The 22,054-nt window shown below is 45.7% G+C and overlaps 1 protein-coding gene across 18 annotated transcripts in view; it reads right to left on the minus strand.

The window, feature by feature from the left end:
• METTL4 (methyltransferase 4, N6-adenosine) overlaps positions 1 to 22,054 on the minus strand; it is a 51,748-nt gene that overhangs the window by 15,420 nt on the left and 14,274 nt on the right. For 16 of the 18 annotated variants that reach the window (XR_015049652.1, XM_085847874.1, XM_085847876.1 and 13 more), the window contains 5 exons: positions 20,703 to 20,765; positions 8,662 to 9,462; positions 8,091 to 8,241; positions 5,247 to 5,313; positions 709 to 883 (listed from right to left, as the gene is read on the minus strand). Coding sequence is in view for 17 of the 18 variants with exons in the window: in XM_085847874.1 (XP_085704000.1) it covers positions 709 to 883; positions 5,247 to 5,313; positions 8,091 to 8,241; positions 8,662 to 9,462; positions 20,703 to 20,765 (1,257 nt within the window). In the remaining variant the exon portion in view is untranslated. The remainder of the gene's footprint in view (positions 1 to 708; positions 884 to 5,246; positions 5,314 to 8,090; positions 8,242 to 8,661; positions 9,463 to 20,702; positions 20,766 to 22,054) is intronic. The other 2 variants (XM_085847882.1, XM_085847883.1) reach the window with 2 other exon arrangements.

The following is a 22,054-nucleotide window of genomic DNA, read 5'->3' on the forward strand; positions in this document are numbered from 1 at the left end:
GGCCTTGCTCACGAGACTCGACGGCCGGGGTGAGAGATAATACGCTCTCAACAAGGAGTTGTGTTGTGATTGTGTGTCGTGTGTTTCGCCGATTTTGGTGTGAAGGTACGCATGTTCCTCTATTTTTGAAGGTTTGTGTTTGACCTTGTTTCTGTCCTCCATACATGTGAATGGAATAGCGTTAAGATGCTATTCCTTTACAGTATGGATTATTAGTAAACGATATATAGACACATAGTTTACAGTTTATGAATATGGAATCAACTTGATGACATGCTTGAGGAATTTAACAGTATCTTGTTTAACCAATACTTTTGCAAAGTATATGGTTGTAAACATATTGTAATGTTTCCATTTGCATTGTTTGTTTGCGTGTTTCAAAATGGAATAAAAGACGACTGGACCACACTCTCACGTTGCGCTGAGGTCTTGAATCCTGCGTAGCAATAGTTTTATTTAATTTCCCTGCAATGGCTCAATAGATATTGAAAATGTATAAAACACTATATTTTATTGTTCATCATGTCATGTTGAAATGCATTCATTAAAAGAGTGACTCAATTGTGTAAAATGGGACTGTTCATGATCATGAAATTTGTTACCACGATTATCTGTTATAATGTGATTCCATTGTATTTTCGAAGCCCTTGTGCCCTTTGAGTTACAGATTTGTGAAAATAAGTAGATGAGGAGATTTTACACACTGACCTTAACCCAAAGCCAAAAAGCAAGTGGCCGGATATTCCAGGCCGGCAGGAGATGGTTCAGAGTAAATCTGCGAAGGCGTGCCCGATTGGTAAGCCACACAGCAACTAGTGCGCCCGGATAGGCCAGACGGGAGATCGGAAGGGCCAGCAAAGAGGACGCATCCAACCACGAGTACCTAAGGATAAAAATGATCATTTCACTTTGGGATCAGTACACCAAAGAATGCCTCAATTTTCTTGAGTGATATACCCTTGCTTATCACAAGAAACAAACTCTAACTGCAAACATGATGGACTTTGGGCTAGCTGGGCTTATGAGAAAAGGGGAGAAAGAGAAAGAGAAAGAGAAAGAGAAAGACAAAGACAAAGACAAAGAGAAAGAGAAAGAGAAAGAGAACACGAACCGGTATGTGTATATATATATATATATATATATATAAATATATATATATATATATTTATATATATATATATATATATATATATATATATATATATATATATATATATATTTATATATATTACACCCCCATGCTCTTCCAACTAAAGAAAGCTGCATAAAGCAACCAAGAAAAGCTACACATGGTAAGCCTTTTGCCGTTTCAACCCTACCATCCTTACGAGCCTGTCCTATTAGTATTACTATAAAGAGCCGTCCTTATGGAAAAGAGGAAGAAGCAGAACTTGGAGCACCACTGTAAGAGACAAAAAACAAACACATAAACACACACTTTGAAATAATATATAGAATGATAAATGCTTAAATGTAAAAAATATGTTAAAGTATAATTTGCAGAACAGTCAGAATTTCACAGGAGGGATCAACATGACACGAGGAGATGTTTAACACACAACCTTGTTAATATATTAACTGTTACATTCATCCCCAGTGTTTTGTATCAATCTGTTTATTTTACCTTTCCCGAAACCCTATCTATTGGGTCGCCGAAATAGGTGACCCTTGTTATGACACTGTTATGGATCAGATGATGGCCCCATTGGTCCACATTTGACCTATTTAAACATTCATCAATTGCATGAATCAGGTGTCTGGATTCAAACCCTTGTCCTGGCTGATTCAAATTGTGTTTCCAAGCCTTTGTCTTTGTTTTAGTTTGCTTTACGATGTATTACCAACAAGCCAGCCTGTGTCCTTGCCAGCCTTGCTTCTGTAGGCTGTTTATGAATTCCAGTGGAGTGTCAACAATCTTGGAGAACTACAAAGGATTTGCTCCTGTTTATGAATATGTGCCGGCACTCTCTCGCTGTTTGAAGCGTGAGAAAGAAGCTGTTTACTGCCAATTCTCCCCGAGGGCCGCAGGGAGGGGGGGAGAAAACCCACTTGCCAGTTGTTTCTTCCTTTGCTTGCTTTCTCCGCCTAGGAATAGGTTTTATATATGAAACTTTCGGAGTGTAACCTTAAGTGTGGTACAGGGTCTGACTGCTGTGGTTGGTCCCTGTGCCACCTCCACTTGCAAGTGCTGTGCAACTTCAATAAACCGTATATTCGAGAATCCTCAGATGACTCCCGTCAATTATTGGCCGGGATTGGTGAGGGTCTTCATAACAACCCTTATTGTCAGTAATTCTGTCTGTTTGTTTGGATGTTTGTTCGTTTGTCATCAGCATAATTAGTAGTAAACGTGGGCGGATTTTGACCAAACTCGGATGGTAGGTACATCTTATGACTTCATGCTTTGGAAATTGTGATGGTTGCTCGGGACGCTTTGGTTCCCTAGCAACAACCGAAAAACCTTCAAAAATCGGTACCGTTCACGCGAAATCAATTCCGAAAGCCATTATCCCACGTAGGGTTATGAAATTTGGCACGAATGATCTACAGGTGATGCTCTATCAAATATATTCCGGTTTTTGTGATATATGGAATACTTTACCCGCAGTGCCCCTACAATTAGGGTATGCGCGAAAATTGAAGGCTCCTAGCGACCAGGTGAGTGCATCGATACGAATGAAACTTTGCAGGTTCATGGTACTCAATGAGTACTACAACTTTGCCTCAGGACATATTAACCGATTTCGCTTAGGTCAGAGGTCAAAGGTCAATAAGTGCAAAAAAAATCGATAATTTGCGAGAGCTGGATGTGCCTTCGTGCCAAATGCTACTCCTCCTAGGGTTATGGTCGGATGGTCATGAAAATTCACACTAATCATCTGGAATACATTGTGCACAAACGATCGAGCCGCATTTTCGATTTAGAGCTTTATTCACCCACAGCACCCCCTCGAATTTTGGGGATTTCCAATTTCAAACCGTATTTTCGGTACTTTTCATTCAAATGGATACCGAGTAGTTATGAGTAGATGGAACTGGATGAGATTTGAAATGCATAATCTTAATGTGATTCCCTATCCACTATATGACATCCATTTTGCTCTATACCTTATAGTTTCCATGCTCGGCGACCCGCCGCCTACCGGCTTGTTACCTATCTTACCTTGTCTTTTACCTGCCCCAGTTAACCCCAAACAAATTACTCCACGTTTGCCCTGAAGGGAAGAAGTTTGTTTGTGTGTTTTACAGCGATGCTGTAACAAACATGTACTACAAGTCCTGCTTCCTCTTCCTCCCATCTGTAAGGACGGGCTCTTTCCAAGTGAAATGCGATTCAAGAGTGTAGGACAATTAAAGTTATTGAGAAAATCAAACCAAGTAAAACAATTCACCAAGCAAGGGGACATACTTTTAAAAACAAAATAAAAAAGAACCAACTCCTCAGTCCAGGTCAGTGCAGCGAAAACAAAACAACTCATAATGCCAATTATAAGCATGTATGGCTGGAATTGAGTGGCACATATCAGTAATGTGTGCGGCCTACGCCATGCAGCAAGTCAAATAAATGCAAACTGTACCAGTTTTGTGGTGTAACCCCCATTTTAACTTTGTGAATGTGGCACAGATGTTTTTTAGATTTTATTTTATTGTTTTTAACTCGGAAACAATCCATCCCACAACCGATAGCCACCAAAGGAAAATAAAATTTTCCTGGGACCCCATCATCGCTTAATTATCTCATTGTATGGTGGAATTTCGTGTGTCTAATGTTTAAACCACAAGGTAATTCTACAAAAGACGAATTTGTTTCATTCAAAATGTAATAACAGTGTTCTGCTTTATATAATACGAGTACATTACCTGTAGGGTGATTGCGTCACCCCCCCCCCCAAACCTCCACAGTGACATGCCTGCGGCCAATGACATTTTTACTGTGAGTAAACTTGCACATGGAATTCCCTCCACCTCCCAACTATATCCCATCTTTAGTCTCTCCCCCCTCCCCAAATCCCGAGTCCCCACCATCCCCCTCCTAACCCCAAGGCATCAATCCCCCTCTCTGTTTAAAGCCTTTAAACCACTCTCCACCCAACCCCAACCACCGCAGCTCAACCCCACCCCCTTTCAACCCTCTCCCCCTCATAAAAGCAAAAGGGGCAATCCCACATCGAAACAACGGAATATTTAATGCTTTCCACTCCTCTATCATGCGATGACTGACTTCACAGAAACCCATCACAGTTGCTTATCCAACTCACAATTTTAAGAGAAACCAGTCTGAAATAATAGTAAGGATCTGCTTAAACTCCGCAGTGAAAGCACTGCTTGAAAGAGTGCCACAGTTATTTGGGCAGTGTATAAACAACAGAATGCTGCCTAAATCACTGAGGCCTATCTTCACAAGGCCCGTGACGCCTATTGCCTCAAAATCATTTTAATATAACTGTCGCTTTGGTCATTTTACAGGGAAAACTTGTAGGGAGGGCATAGTGATTGTAAGCCTGGTGTTGGCTTCATGGCTGGAGTGGTGGGCTTGGGATCCAAGGGTCCCGAGTTCAAATCCCCCTCATCTGTTGAATTAATACCTGGTGGGCTTGACTCTGCCTGTCATCCTTCTGAAGTCGGCAAAATGAGTGCCAGCATGCTGGTATCCTGTGTTGGAATGGTGACCCGTCCAGGATTGTACCCAATAGCCAAGGAGACTGCTTAGGCAGCACCAATGCTCTGCACAGAGTATGGTCCCAATGGATTGTGATTGTGAATATGACATCTGACTTCGCAAAGCAGTAATCATCAACATGGCGGCCATCGTATAGAAATTATGGGTGGAGTCAGGCAACTATCCCACCAATGGGTGGAACCCGGACGCACGCATGGCTTCTTTTATAGCACAGACATCTTTAGTCCCGTGGGTAGAAAGTGGAACAAAAATGCTTTCAAAATGGTAAAATTATCACCATGATCCGATTCATTATTCAACTGTCATGCTACATGCGTTGTAACAAGCAACTTTGCACTACCTTACTATAGCATCCCTTGTCATGATAAAAACTACACTTACCAGAATGGAAAGTTGTTTCTGGGAATTTGGCATTGAATGCATGATAAGGAAAGTTTGGATAGAGTGCAGAGACAGCTACGTTTAAAGCTTTGGGTAGAAGTTTACAAGCAATAGTCATGAACAAATCACAAAAAAGGTCCCAGTTGTCCTACTCCACCAACAAAAACCCTTCCTCAAAACCAACCTTCTGCTCCGTTTCACAGACTTGTTCTCCCATGGAGGATCGATGACTATCTGGTCAAACATCCCACCTGTAGATACAGGCACAACTACTCCGTTGAAATGTTTACGATAAAAAAATACTTAAAAAAAAAAACACTCCAGACTAGGTCAAAAACCGAAAAGAGTGACAACAATGTCAGGCTTACAAAAAACTAAAAAGCATACAGTGTCAGTTGTTGGTGATTGTGAATGTTTGTTGAGATGTAAATCAAAGTCCATGATTTATCTTCTCACTTGTGGAGAATGTGGATTGAAATATGTTGGTAAAACGTCTGAATGCTTACATCAACGTTTGAATGGACATTGGTCTGCTGTATCGTCTGATATCAAGACATGTTTATGTAATCATTTCAATGAAGTGGGACATGCTTTTAGTAGTTGTTCCATTCAAATTATAGACTCAGTTAATGTTAATGATTTTGATAATAAAGAGGAGTGTCATGTTGAGCGAGGACACCCAGAGGATTTTTAGATCAGTATACTATGTGTGATTTATCCTTTGGGCCTTAATGACAGGGTACAAGGTACTGGGTCTGTTTCTCAAGGTAATGTTTTCGGTTACGAGTATTTTGCTAATTCAATCAGAAAGATAGCCAGAGGTAATGGGCGTCGTAGTCGGTGTCGTACGGCTCCAAAAATGGAAATTTCAGAGATAATGAATAAACTTTAAAGTTTTTATGAAGGAAAGGTTTTTCATGATTTTTATATTCTTCTGAGGTCATGTTCCAAACAAATTTTAGCTAATATTCTCCAGAGTTTAGCAGGTTCATACGACATATGCACGTGTTTGATCAAAGCTTTTTGTAGCAGGGTTCTGGTGAAGAAGTCTACTCCCAAAGTTGATAGGATCCGTGAGTTCTTAGTTTGTGATTTTTTTCCAGCAAGCAGGTAGATAGGCTTCGGCTTCATTCTAATTTTAGGGATACTAGTGTAGAGAGTTTATGACTAGATAAAGTTAGGGAGCGAACCCCATTGAAAGTTTATTTCACTTTCACAAAGACCATAGGACAATCCTTATTCAATTATGGTAAATTTCTTAAAACTCTTCGTGTAGATGTAGGAAAGGACATTTTGGAAACCGACTGTGCATGTTCGTCTTCCCCTTTTTAATATGGACTTTGTGGACATGTAGTTTCTAAGGATTTGAATATAATTAGTAATCGTGAAATTAGGGATCTGATGAAAATGGGAGCTAAATACAGGGAACCAGTAACTCAACCTTGGAGCTGCATTAGGTCTTCAATTGTGGATTTTGTCTCTAATTTTGTTCACAAAATGTGCACCAAGTTTAAGTTATCTGTAAACAGTTTTAATGCATGGTTTAACAGAGTTGTGGAAGTCCTAGAAAATAGGATTAAGTTTTTTTTGGTAGTGGGGGCTTGCTTTCACAGGGTTGGTCTAAACCAGAGTTGAACAAGCCGAGTGTTCGTAAAGAGATACGGGATCTCCATGATAGCTACGTAATAGCTCCAGCGGATAAGGCTGCTTATAATTTTGTTGCGGTTTGTAAAAAGTTTTATGTGGAGGTTTTATTCAGAGTTAGGCATTGATACGGTTACTTTCATTGGTATAGGAAATAGCGCATACGTTCCTTGTCACAAGTCGCTCCAAGATATTATATCTAAGCATCAATACGTTTTAGTTAATCATTTCGGTATTAAATGTAAAGAGGTAAATCTTTGTATTCCTCGGCTTTTCTGGATCCCTAAGCTTCATAAGAACCCGCATCCAAGTATCGGTTTATAGCGGGTGCCAAGCAGTGTGCCTCCAAACTGTTATCGTTAACTCAGGCTTACAAGTTGTTAGGGAACAGTTTAGGAAATATTGTTTAGCAGTTGAGAAGAATTCTGGTATTAACACTTTCTGGAGCATTGATTCTTCTTTGGAGTTCTTAGAATTAAATGCCTCAATATCAAGTCAGTTGAAGTTATTGATTTTTCAATTTTATAAACAAATTTGGATTCAGTACTAATGAGGGATTCACTTTTCAAAGCAATTGACAAGGTATTTTTTTTAAACTCTTTTAAGGGTATTCCCATGGGTGGGAATTGCAGCCTCCTACTCGCGGACATTTTTCTTATTTTCTGTGAATTTTCATTCATGCAGAAACTGATCAAAGAGAAAAAAATTAGGATGAGCTAAATATTATCTCATACATGTGGTTATATAGATGATATTTGTGGTTAACTATAATTTTTTTCAAAGGCAGCTTCACAAGATTTATTCAGATAGACTGATTGTAAACAGGAGTGGTAATGATTGTACAGTTGCTCCATATCTGGATGTGTTGGTTAGAGTTGGACAGAATGTTTTTTGTACAAGTGTATATCATAAAGTTGATGATTTCAGTTTCCTGGTAGTCTTGTACACATTCCGAAGTAGCAATGCACCAATCAAAATGGGTTACAATGTCTTTTCATCTCAGCTGCTTAGATTTGCAAGAATTTGTTCAGTAAAGGATGATTTTGTGGAGCATGCTGAGAAGGTTTTTTCCATCATGTTAAACAGAGGATATTTGGCTGATTGCTTGATCAGGTCTTGTGAGAATGTCTTTAGACTCCATTTATCTTTAGACTTATTTACTATCCAGGAAGAGAGAAAGATAAACAGGAGCAAGCTTACATGTGTGTAAACCTCCTCGATGTAGAAAACTTTGAAGTAAATCATCACGGTAATCAAGTCCATACTCTTGAGAAAAAAGTTTTTGAATTTGTGTAGCCAAGAAGCAAAAGACCACATGAAAATAAGAGTCCAATAAAGTAAAACAGTAAGCTAAACTTTGGTTTACAGATTTAATTGCTCTTACATTGGAGGAGATGAGAAACTCCCACGATGTCAGAAAGGAAGAAGGCTGAGTGTGGAGGAATGAGGTAGCGTCGACCAAGGAGGAGGAGGAGGCATGCATGGTCTTTTTCATTTCGAACTTCTCGACCCATCACCATGTTGGGCAGCAACGTCTTGGGGCCGGTTGCAGAGAGAAAACAAGAACATGAGATGTCTCCATTTTCAGACATGACCTAGATTTGTGTGACCCATAAAGTGCATGGGATCACATCACATGAATAGTCTGTTCATTTAATATCTGGTAACAGTGGTTGTGACTACTCAAAGCTAGATTAAAAGAAAATGCTTATCATTCTTTAATGAATGTATCAACAATATGTTTAAGGTTTATGGTCCAGCTTGTACATGGGAGGAGGTGGGACAAGAACATGAGAGACAACGGCATACTTTTACATGAATTACAAGCACATTGGAAGACAATGGAAAAATCAACTCAGTTTACACGATTTAAGAATCATGATCCAAGAGCTCCAATAGGAATGCCAAACAAAACAAACAAACCCAAAATTTAGTTTAACTTGTCTCCATCGCACCTCCTCCTTCAAGCCATCTCCGAGCTGGAATGGGGATGAATGTTGAACAGAAGCCCCCAAAGCCTCAGCTTCTCGCCATAATTCACAAAGCTCCACCAATCCAGTTTCCAAAAGGCAAGGAAAAAGTAAAGGCAATGGACTCTTCTTTTCTAAATTCTGTTTCTTCTCAAATGTCTCCGTTTGTTCCATCAACCTCACACTGTCTGAAATGGTGATTCTTTCATAAAGAGGTATCGTGATATCCTTTTCGGGCATATCCACTCCACCCAAATCCTCACAATCTGGGATGCAGCAATCCTTTAATAAATGTCCTTCCTCCCTTGTCTGATCGGAGGATCCCTCTTTTATGAGCACATCTCTTCTTGTAGAATCCTCAAAATCTGCCTCCCCACATGGACAGTCACTTTGTGTTATGTTTGTTTGATCCTTCTTCAGTTCCAAAGTACTCAAATGATCATCAGATATCGCTCTGGTGTGGGTGTCACTTGGACAGAGAGCTTGAGTGTCAGTGCCCATTTTTGATCTGAGTGGCTCTGTCGTTTCTTTTGAACAAATTGTGGAACTTATTGGTCGACAAGCAACGTTGGCTTGACTTTGATTATGCTTCCATTTTGAAGTACATGCTCCCACTGGGCTTTGCACGTTTTGAGCATTAGGTTCATCTTTCTTTAATAACTGTCCATTGGTAAAATTGCATTGATTTTCTCGCTTGATTGCCAAAGCCCCTGCATGACCAAAGAGGCCTTTCTTTCTTGCCTTAGTCATCAGGTCATGAGTCCCTTCCAGCACAAACACCCGCACCTGCAGAGAAAACAACGAGAGTGGCAAAATGGCAAGCAAGTTGAACAAAGTTCAGATGGCAAGGTCACTCTAATGACAAAGTGCACAAATTAATCATTGAAGAAGACTAGACTATGCAATCAGTGCTTTTAGTTCGAAAATATAAAGTACACCATCCAAAGAGTGCTCTCATTTTGACCTCCATCCGTTCACAAAGGTGAAGGGTGCTTTACATACACACACACACAATATATATATATATATATATATATATATATGTGTGTGTGTGTGTGTGTGTGTGTGTGTGTGTGTGTGTGTGTGTGTGTGTGTGTGTGTGTGTGTGTGTGTGTGTGTGTGTGTGTGTGTGTGTGTGTGTGTGTGTGTGTGTGTGTGTGTGTTGTGTGTGTTGTGTGTGTGTGTGTGTGTGTGTGTGTGTTATATATATATATATATATATATATATATATATATATATATATATATATATATATATATATATATATATATATATATATATATATATATATATATATATATATATATATATATATATATCACACACACATACACTAGTGGCCAAAAATATTGGCACCCTTACACTTTTTTCAAACAATGCACCATTTCTTCCAGAAAATTGTTGAAACTAACAAATCTTTTGGTGTCCACATATGTATTTCTTTAGTTTGCAGGAGAACAAAACAATAAAAAGCTGAAAAAAACTACTACATCTTAGCTTATTCCACACAGGAATCCTAAAGTGGCCCGGACAATATTATTGGCACCTTTTAGCAGTTGTTATAAATAATTGGATTTAAAGCAGCTGATTCTCATTTATTTTGGGATTGAACTCACCTGTAGCGAGCTACAGGTGCCTGCAATATAAAAAAAAAATCACACATTCAACCAGTTTGAATGGAGAAAAGGAGTCATTCTGCTGTATTGTGTCACTGTGTGTACCACAATGAGCATGGAGAAAATAAAGAAAACCAGAGAATTGTCTGAGTATGTCAGAAACAAGATCGTAGCCAAGCATGAACAATCTCAAGGCTACAAGTCCATGTCCAGAGACCTTGATGGTCCTGTGTCCACCGTACGCAATGTTATCAGGAAGTTTAAGGCCCATGGCACTGTAGGCAACCTCCCTGGATGTGGCCGCAAGAGAAAACTTGATCGAAGATTGCAGCGAAGGATTGTTGGAATGGTGGAGAAAGCACCTCGATCAACTGCCAAACAGATTCAAGCTGACCTTCAGACACAAGGTACAACAGTTTCAACTCGTGCTGTCCGTTGCCAACTCAATGAAAGGGGGTTCTATGGTAGGAGACTCAGGAGGACCCCACTGCTGAGAGAGTGACAAAAGAAAACTTGACTGGAGTTTGCCAAAACACACCTGAACAAGCCAAAATCCTTCTGGGAGAATGTCGTGTGGACAGATGAGACCAAATTAGAGCTTTTTGGTGAAGCACATCATCTCGATGTTTACAGAAAACAAAATGAAGCCTTCAAAGAAAAGAACACCTTCCCTACAGTCAATCATGGAGGAGGTTCAATGATGTTTTGGGGTTGCTGTGCTGCCTCTGGCAATGGGTGCCTTGAATGTGTGCATGGCATCATGAAATCAGAAGATTACCAAGGTGTTTTGGAGTGCAATGTTCAACCCAGTGTCAGAAAGCTGGGTCTCTGTCGAACGTCATGGGTCTTGCAAAAGGATAATGACCCCAAACACACTTCAAAAAGCACCGAGGAATGAATGTTCAAGACAAAACGCTGGACTGTTCTGAAGTGTCCAGCAATGAGTCCAGATCTAAATCCCATTGAACACCTGTGGGGAGATCTGAAAACAGCAATTGGGAGAAGGCACCCTTCAAATCTGGAAGAACTGGAGCACTTTGTACAAGAGTGGGCCAAACTGCCAGTAGAGAGGTGTCGGAAGCTCATTCATGGCTTCAGGAAGCACTTGACTGCAGGTATTTTGTCCAAAGGCTGTGCTCCCAAATATCAAGTCAAGGGTGTCAATAATTTTGTCAATACAATTTCTATTTATTTTCTGATTTAAAAGGATATATTAAGTTCCGAATCAAAAACAAAAGGTTCTGTAATATTAACAGTGAAATAAAGAATTGAGGAGACCAAATACTTTTCTTAATTTCAACTTATTTTTAGAGAAATTTGTGAGTTATTTTAAAAAAAGTGCAAGGGTGCCAATATTTTGGCCACAACATATTTGTGTATGTATGTATATATAAATGTATATATATATATATATATATATATATATATATATATATATATATATATATATATATATATATATATATATATATATATATATATATGCATACATATCTTCTTCTTTCGGCTGATCCCGTTCGGGGTCGCCACAGCGGATCATCCGTTATGATCCGCATAATGATTTGGCACAGGTTTTACGCCGGATGCCCTTCCTGACGCAACCCCGCAACTCTGGTCGCCTCTTACGACACAGGGATGTGGTACACCTATTTTAACCGGGGCATACACCGGGCCCAGTACACTGGTACTCACTTCGCCGACCTCGTAAGGATGGCAGGCTGAGTCAACCTCCTGGTGTGTATTAATTCAAGTGGCCAACGGGGCTTGAACTCAGGACCTGTTGGATCCCAAGCCGCTACTCTAACCACTAGGATATATATATATATATATATATATATATATATATATATATATATATATATATATATATATATATATATATATATATCCTAGTGGTTACCAAATTCGCAAACCACCATTCAGGTCCCTTAGGTGAGGTATCTCGGTAAGTACATGTGTAGTTAGGCCCAAACCCGTTGTCTAGTGGGAATACATGTCATTTATGCGTGCTGCGACTCTTCAGGATAGCCGTTTTTCTTTTACTATCTTTAATTTGGACCAACCGCCATGATTACCACCACAACCACAACATCAACCACCAACCACAACGCCGCTTCACCACAACCGCCACGACCTTCACGTCACACCTCGCAGCCGTCGCATCGCCACCGTTCTTGCGCCGCCTGTGGGTACCGGTGTTGGACTCGTGCAGGGCGCGCGCCGAACAGCGTGTACAAAATCACGGATTTTGTGCTTCAAAAACGGATCAAAAACGACACACGCCCACTTTTTGCCGTCCAATCGGTGAGCGAGGGGCGATTTGGCCCCGCCTCCAGGGCGATCGATATATGCAAATTTATGGATCAAAAAGCCTTCACGCCCACTTTTTCTCGGGCCAATGGGGAGCGAGGTGAAAGGTCGAAGGGAGGGGGTCAAAGATGAGAGGGCGAAGTTACGGGGCGGATAAAAGGACCGTGTTCGTCAGTCCAAGAGAGTCGAGAGGCGGAGAGTAGGAGAGTCGGAAACAGAGAGTCAAGACTTCGCGGGCGGTGGAGCTGCTCGTCGTGTGCGTTGGAGTCGGAACGGAGGGGACGGAGCTGTGGAAAGGCGGTGACACCAGACGAGGGGGTGCTCGCGTCGTGCAGGAAGCTGCACCCGAGGGAGGCCGACAGCGCGACCTGGCCGAGGTGGAGACGCTCGTCGCGGGATAATAAAGATCCTCTATACCCCGAGCATCAGCAACCCCCTCCTGTTTCCCCCCGCGCTGAGATAGTGCGACCAAGGGGGCCCCTTTCCCACCCCCTACCAGACACCGTCCGCGAGGCCCGCGGAGTTGAGGCGCCATCGCCGCTCCGCGTCTCATCACCAGACGGGTAGGCGCGACCCGGTCTCGGCCTCAGGCCCGCCTCATCCTTGAGGGTATTTCTTTTCCTTGGTTTTGGGTATGTGTTGTCGGCGCCGTCTGTGAAGTAGAATTGTATAAGTGTTGCCGTGTGCTCGGTAGTCGGTATTAGCTCTGCATTGTGTTTTCGCTTTTATATTTGCTTTTTGTGTAAATTGCATTGTGTCTTTTCTGTGTGCTTTTGGTGGAATTGAATGTGTGCTTCCCGTGTGCCGCGAATAAATGTGCTTTGTGTTGAACTGTTTCCCGCTTCGCTTCGTCATTTCTCCCATTGAATCCTCATCTTGCTTCACGTAAAGGGTTGGTAGTGGGCTGAATACGCCCGATAATTAATCGAACCGTCGAGGTCGACGAATAACACCGCTCGGTTATCCCGATAGTACGGAACGGGTCGCTTAAGTGGCCCGTGTCCGAAGTCGACCTGCGGCGAGGTGCGATCGCCCGGTCTACCCTCCGCGTGGGTACTTAGGTAGGTCGAATTTGGCGAGCAACCCTATCCCACGCGGGGGCTGATTGGCTCGATCGCGGTGAGACCGAAAGGTCCTCCCGTGACTGGTTCCCGGCGTTAGTCTGAGAGGGTCACGACTGGATTGTCCGTCCGGTGGGCGACGTGCCGCGATTCGAGTTACGTGGCCTTCGGCACGCCGGCGGGCGCGAATACCGCAACACTGGTGTCAGAAGTGGGATACAAATTCATCGCCCTCCTCGCGGCACTGGTATTGGAGAACGGGACAACGGGCTCTCCTGTCTCCAGCGAAATTCACGGGAATCGGTCCAGGGGTGAGAGAAGCGACCCCCGATTCCCTCCAAATTACGAGCGAGCGAAATTAACCCTTTAAGAGAAGCAAGATGGCGTCTCAAGGCGAGCGGGAGCCGGGGGTATTAGAAATGGATGTAGAATGTGTAGAATCCATGGTCCAGGATGGAATCCCCGAGCAGGAAATGTTGATTGTGCAGGAACACGGACTCGCCCAACTGAACCCAGAGCCCGAAATAGGAGCGGCAGCGGCCGCGGTGTATGACACCTCCCCCCCCCTCTCCACCAAAACCCTTCCCCAACCCCTGCCGAAACGGCTCACTCAAGCGCACCCGACATGGCCCAGCTATGCGCCATGCTGGCGGCAATGACAGCAAAGATGGATGCGAATACACAACACATGATCGAAAAGATGGATGCAAACACAACTGAATTTATAAACAAAATGAAAAGCATGAACGAAAAGATCGATGCGAGTACACAGCAAATGAAGGAAGAAACGAAAAAGCTCCGGGGTGAGACGCAGAACATGGGCCGATGCCTGCAGGCGGGCATGAAGGCCGTGACCAGGGAGCTGGGAATGGCGACTCCACGTGTGGGAGCAAACGAGCTGGAAGGGGGTGCAGCGGCTGACAGGCCCGCGGTGGAGGCGGGTAAAAAAATAATTGGGGGACGTGTTGGGCGAGGGTCGTGACAGAGGAATCGACGGTGACCAAAAGGGAAAAATTAAATGGGGAGACCGAAACGTGTGAGACGAGACACGAAATGACGACAAAGGAAATAATAATAGTTGAGACAAGGGAGGTAAAGGGTGAAGAGTTGGCAGTGACGGTAGCCGGGAAGGGAACGATAGAGGAGAGACTGCACGGTGAGGACGGGGTAAGTGACGCACACACACACACGGAGGTAGTGGAGGACAATGGGGGTGAGCTCGCGGAGCGTGTGGGGACCCAGTGCGAGCACCTGGATGGCCTCCTCCAGGAACGAGGGGAGGGAGTATGCCCCCTTGAGGCGAGTCACGACCAGGTGAGTTCGGTCGTGCTTTGCGAGGTTGAGGGGAGGAGTGCTGTGGACAGGTGCACTGAGAGCTTGGGGGGTATAGAGGCCCCGGAGACCCTTGTGGGGACACAAATCCCCAGTGTGGTTGTCCCTGTGTGTGTGGTGCAAGGTGTGAGTGCGTCCCCGTGTGTGGAAGCGACCCCGTGTGTGAGTGGTGTGGTGGCGATGGTGCCGGAGTGCGTGCTTCCCAGCACGCCGTGTGTGGATGAGGCACCGCGGGTTAGTGCCCCCGCGTGTGTGGATGAGGCACCGCGGTTGAGTGCCCCCGCGTGTATGAGTGGGGCACGGTGTGTGGAAGAGACCGCGTGTTTGAGTGTCGCCGTGTGTATGAGTGAGGCACCGCGGTTGAGTGCCCCCGCGTGTATGAGTGAGGGACGGTGTGTGGATGAGGCACCGCGGTTGAGTGCCCCCGCGTGTATGAGTGAGGGACGGTGTGTGGATGAGGCACCGCGGTTGAGTTCCCCCGCGTGTATGAGTGAGGCACGGTGTGTGGATGAGGAACAGCGGTTGAGTGCCCCCGCGTGTGTGAGTAGTATGGTTTGTGTGAGTAGTGAGGCACGCGTGAGTGAACGGCCGTATGCAAGGGAGACCGTGTGTGTGAGAGCGGTATGTGAGGGAGATGTCGGTTGGCATGCGGGAGCACGCAGCCGCATCTCCCGGTGTGAATGTGATGGAGTGGACTGTGTGCGTCGTAACACGCAGGTATGCGTGTGTGGAATGGAGACGGAGACGGCGACAGAGGAGAGAAAGCCGAGTAGCGGCTGTAGTTGTTTCGAGGACCGTGCCGGGTTCACCCAGCAGTGAGCACGCGGTTCGTGCTGTGCAACGCACGAGACCGCCACGTGCTCGCTTGCGAGAGTGAAGTCCCGGTCCGGAAACGCACGCGGTGGATTTGCCGATCCCGCGGACGGACAAAGTTTAGGCAGGTAAATGGATTTGGACCGGACGGGTTCTCCACGCGATCGTGTGTGTTAAGCTCCAACGGGCAAAGCACACGTGTTCGCGTGGGGAACCCCTCGAGACGTGGGGCTTGTGTTTTTTTTTTATGCGCACGGTGACGCCATGGCTGCACGTGGGGTTGGAATCCGGCAGGAGGGGTATCTCTGCCGGATGGTCCCGTCCAAGGAGGGACGAGGTACACGTGCAGCTGCATGACGTCACGGGCAGGTGTAAAGCGCGCGAGCTCTGAGTTGCCGCGCAGGTGCTGCACATGAAAAAAAAAAAAAAAAGGAAAAAACAAGCCTCACTTTCGGGTGCAAAGGATTCCTGGGCAAGGGGTGGAAGACCCCCTTACCTGGGCACAGGATGAAAACTAGTTAGGGGGAAGGGTTAGCTTAGTTAGACCGACTTCATGGGGCAGGGGTAAGTCCTCATGGAGTCCGTGGAATGGATTAGGTAGAGGGATTGTAGCCAGATTTAGGTTGGGAAATAAAATGTTTTTTTTTTTTGATTATTTGGAGACAGACAGACTTTGGATGTGTAGTGGGGACGTAGCTTAGCTACGTAGGTTAAAAGGAACGTGCTTTAGTGTAAGGGACGACGTGGGAGCACGAGTTAGGTAGGGGAGGTAGTTAGGAGGATGGCAGAGTTCAGCGGTGTGTGTGTTGAAGAGTTGGTGAGTTGTGAGGCATGTGCTTGGTGAGTGAGTGAGGCCAGCGGGTCTGTGTGTGTGGAGTGAATGGGGAATGCATGGTGCGATGAGTGATTGGGGGGAGGAGTGACTCCCGCCCAAGGGACCCCGGGGTCAGTGTAAAGTGAGTTAGGGGGTTAGTCAAATTGAAAAATGGAGGTCGTTTTGTTGTTGGTGGGAAAGTAGGCTCGAGACCCATTTGGAGGGGTGCAGGAGCCCTGTTGACGGGCTTGGGAGCGTGGCTGCGAAAGGTGAGTATCGCTGAGTGGGTACCCCGGGCACCAGGCTAGTCGGCCGCGGTAGGCCATGGGCCCATGGGGGGCCGGGATAGCGTAGTGGGCACGGGTGCGTCTGCTTGGTGCGGAGGCTCGGGGCGCCATTAGCCGCGTGGGCAGTGTTGTGGGCACGGGTGACCCTCGGAAAGGGGCCCGGGAGGCCGGCCTGCCACGTGTGCGTTTCAGGGGAGGTGCCATGGGGGGCACTCCCCGGTGTTAGGGAGCTGGTAGGCTCGGAGGCAGTGTAGTGCCCGGGGGTGCCATAGCGGGAGATTCGGCAGAGGGTCGTGCCTGCCAAAGGGAGCCACGTGTCCCAGCCAGGAGACCGTGTGAGGGCACGGAGAGAAAATTGGGGGGCGAGGCCCGAAATTGTGAGGACACCAACACAGGCGACGGGAATCTGGGTTGTTAGAACCAATAGTTTAAGCGAGAGGCGCTTGTTGAAAGCCCCGGGGTAGTTTAAGAGTTAATGGTTAGGGTAGATTAGGAGATGTACCCCTCCGCACCATCCATCCCCTCGCTCTCGTTGTGGGCCGCTGGACCCACTTTGGGTTAGATCGCCGAACTCTGGGGAGGCCATCCTGAGGCTTCGTTGGGCCTCGACACAGGACGTTAGCTCTCCCTTATTCCCCTCCGGGAAGGGAACGTAGGGGTTGGGAGTAGGCTAGGTGACAGGATAGGTTAGCCGAACAAAGACGATAAAGGGGGTTAGGGGACGATTTATAGAGGGGAAGTAAAAATAAAAACAACAAAAAAAAATAAGTTGGGGCTAAATTGGGGTTTGACAAATTAAGGGAGTGGGTATGTACAGTGACAGGCAAAGGCGATAGGTTGGGAGGGAGACAGGTAGGTAGGTCCGAGCCCGCCTTCCAAGTGGCCAGCACCACCGCACTCCCTCCACCAACCTCCACTGAACGGCAAGAGCTGGCCAATTTCATCGGCTGGCCGTGTTTTGCTTCAAGGCAGAGGCCGGCCAACTTCATCTGCAGCTGCTGTGCTGCAAGGCCTGTGCCGGCTGGATCGTCTGCAGCTGCTGTGCTGCAAGGCCTGTGCCGGCCAGTTCATCTGCTGGCTGTTTTTCTTCAAGGCCTGTGCCGGCCAGTTCATCTGCCGGCTGTGTTTGCCTGCAACGGCCTGGTTCTGTGGGCTGAGTTTGCCTGCAGCGGCCTTCTTCTGCGGGCTGTGTTTGCCTGCTCACCTTTGCCATGCCATGCCCACTGCCCATGTTCACCAGCCCCGTTCAATTTTGCTTTGCCCCCCCTCCCCCTGTTCATTGCCATGTGCGCCAGGATCGTAAAAACAACAGTTTGCAAGCTGCGAGAACTGCCCCGTTGGCAGCTACAACACGGGCCTGCAGTGGCGGCCCGTGCACCGTGTTTGTGTTCATGCATCCATTCGTTGTGCTCATTGCGTGTGCCACTTGAGCTGGCACGGAGACTACGTTTGTGCAGCCCATGCACCGTTGTGGTTCACGGCGTTCAGTTCAAAAGGGAAGGCCTTGGACTGCGTGTGAGCAGCCAGCCACGTTCCCTGTCACCTGCATTGTTTGAGCCAGAGACTGCATGTGGGCAGCCTGGCTCCCTGCTAACTGCTTTCTTTTTGCAGAGTTCAATGATCCTGGGCCATGGTTTAGTGTAAAATTTGTAAGTTAAGGTTAAGATGTACTGTAAATATGAGTGCGCCCCCGGCATGTCTGTCTAGCGCCGGCAATTTTATTTAAGTCGTCCGTGTGAGTGAGTTTGTTTAGATAGTTACGCAGCCCTCAGGTTATTTATTGTGGGGACACGAATACCATGAATGTCGCACTCAGGGATCCGTAGGTAAAATGTACTAGGGGAAAACTACACATGATGGCACACGAAAATTTGACGACTCGGGACGAGTCTGTAAAAGGGGAGGGGTAGTGTTGTGGTTACCAAATTCGCAAACCACCATTCAGGTCCCTTAGGTGAGGTATCTCGGTAAGTACATGTGTAGTTAGGCCCAAACCCGTTGTCTAGTGGGAATACATGTCATTTATGCGTGCTGCGACTCTTCAGGATAGCCGTTTTTCTTTTACTATCTTTAATTTGGACCAACCGCCATGATTACCACCACAACCACAACATCAACCACCAACCACAACGCCGCTTCACCACAACCGCCACGACCTTCACGTCACACCTCGCAGCCGTCGCATCGCCACCGTTCTTGCGCCGCCTGTGGGTACCGGTGTTGGACTCGTGCAGGGCGCGCGCCGAACAGCGTGTACAAAATCACGGATTTTGTGCTTCAAAAACGGATCAAAAACGACACGCCCACTTTTTGCCGTCCAATCGGTGAGCGAGGGGCGATTTGGCCCCGCCTCCAGGGCGATCGATATATGCAAATTTATGGATCAAAAAGCCTTCACGCCCACTTTTTCTCGGGCCAATGGGGAGCGAGGTGAAAGGTCGAAGGGAGGGGGTCAAAGATGAGAGGGCGAAGTTACGGGGCGGATAAAAGGACCGTGTTCGTCAGTCCAAGAGAGTCGAGAGGCGGAGAGTAGGAGAGTCGGAAACAGAGAGTTAAGACTTCGCGGGCGGTGGAGCTGCTCGTCGTGTGCGTTGGAGTCGGAACGGAGGGGACGGAGCTGTGGAAAGGCGGCGACACCAGACGAGGGGGTGCTCGCGTCGTGCAGGAAGCTGCACCCGAGGGAGGCCGACAGCGCGACCTGGCCGAGGTGGAGACGCTCGTCGCGGGATAATAAAGATCCTCTATACCCCGAGCATCAGCAACCCCCTCCTGTTTCCCCCCGCGCTGAGATAGTGCGACCAAGGGGGCCCCTTTCCCACCCCCTACCAGACACCGTCCGCGAGGCCCGCGGAGTTGAGGCGCCATCGCCGCTCCGCGTCTCATCACCAGACGGGTAGGCGCGACCCGGTCTCGGCCTCAGGCCCGCCTCATCCTTGAGGGTATTTCTTTTCCTTGGTTTTGGGTATGTGTTGTCGGCGCCGTCTGTGAAGTAGAATTGTATAAGTGTTGCCGTGTGCTCGGTAGTCGGTATTAGCTCTGCATTGTGTTTTCGCTTTTATATTTGCTTTTTGTGTAAATTGCATTGTGTCTTTTCTGTGTGCTTTTGGTGGAATTGAATGTGTGCTTCCCGTGTGCCGCGAATAAATGTGCTTTGTGTTGAACTGTTTCCCGCTTCGCTTCGTCATTTCTCCCATTGAATCCTCGTCTTGCTTCACGTAAAGGGTTGGTAGTGGGCTGAATACGCCCGATAATTAATCGAACCGTCGAGGTCGACGAATAACACCGCTCGGTTATCCCGATAGTACGGAATGGGTCGCTTAAGTGGCCCGTGTCCGAAGTCGACCTGCGGCGAGGTGCGATCGCCCGGTCTACCCTCCGCGTGGGTACTTAGGTAGGTCGAATTTGGCGAGCAACCCTATCCCACGCGGGGGCTGATTGGCTCGATCGCGGTGAGACCGAAAGGTCCACCCGTGACTGGTTCCCGGCGTTAGTCCGAGAGGGTCACGACTGGATTGTCCGTCCGGTGGGCGACGTGCCGCGATTCGAGTTACGTGGCCGTCGGCACGCCGGCGGGCGCGAATCCGCAACAATATATATATATATATATATATATATTAAAACAACCAGAAGGAAATGTTTTTGATATTTTTATAAAATGAGAAACATTTGAATAACATACCCAGAGTTACAACATTTTAAAATCCAAAATTTCTCAAGGTTAGAAATTACTGATATTAACATAATAGACATTATCATAAGATGCAGAACAACAACCAAACAAACATGTCTTACACTGTTATGATGCTGCATGGCATCTATTTGTCCACAGTTCCTTGCACCCACTTTGCGCTTCTTCTGCAACAAACGAGTCAATTGAAATTGTCACAAAAAACGTGTGAATCAGCATAAACAAAAGTAAATGCATTGGTGTTTTTTGTGTACATAGACTCATGGAAGAGCAAGAAGCCAAGAACATAGAACGGATCAGGACGCACCACAAGAAAAGGAACAGTAGAAGTGGGAAACACCAGGGACGCAGAGACGTCCACAAGAAAAGGAACAGTAGAAGTGGAAACACCAGAGACACCAGGGTCGACAAAAAAGGGACGCAGGTACGATGAGGGGTAGGGTGTACAATGGGATTACAAAAACAACAAAGTACAGCGGGATTACAAAAACAAAAAATTACAGCGGTGTTTCAAAAACAACAAATTACAACGGGGTTACATAAACAACAAATTACAGCGGGGATACAAAAACAACAAATTACAGCGGGGTTACAAAAACAACAAATTACAGCGGGGTTTCAAAAACAACAAATTACAGCGGGGTTTCAAAAACAACAAATTACAGCGGGGTTTCAAAAACAACAAATTACAGCGGTGTTTCAAAAACAACAAATTACAACGGGGTTACATAAACAACAAATTACAACGGGGTTACAAAAACAACAAATTACAACGGGGTTACAAAAACAACAAATTACAACGGGGTTACAAAAACAACAAATTACAGCGGGGTTTCAAAAACAACAAATTACAGCGGGGTTACAAAAACAACAAATTAAAGAGGGGTTACAAAAACAACAAATTACAATGGGGTTACAAAAACAACAAATTACAGCGGGGTTACAAAAACAACAAATTACAGCGGGGTTACAAAAACAACAAATTACAGCGGTGTTTCAAAAACAACAAATTACAGCGGTGTTTCAAAAACAACAAATTACAGCGGTGTTTCAAAAACAACAAATTACAGCGGTGTTTCAAAAACAACAAATTACAGCGGTGTTTCGAAAACAACAAATTACAGCGGTGTTTCGAAAACAACAAATTACAGCGGTGTTTCGAAAACAACAAATTACAGCGGTGTTTCGAAAACAACAAATTACAGCGGTCTTTCAAAAACAACAAATTACAGCGGTGTTTCAACAACAACAAATTACAGCGGTGTTTCGAAAACAACAAATTACAGCGGTGTTTCGAAAACAACAAATTACAGCGGTGTTTCGAAAACAACAAATTACAGCGGTGTTTCGAAAACAACAAATTACAGCGGTGTTTCGAAAACAACAAATTACAGCGGTGTTTCGAAAACAACAAATTACAACGGTGTTTCAAAAACAACAAATTACAGCGGTGTTT

The sequence above is a fragment of the Eptatretus burgeri genome, chromosome 11, assembly GCF_056783735.1.
Source record: "Eptatretus burgeri isolate ZD-2024b chromosome 11, Ebu_testis_v1, whole genome shotgun sequence".
NCBI lineage: Eukaryota > Metazoa > Chordata > Myxini > Myxiniformes > Myxinidae > Eptatretus > Eptatretus burgeri.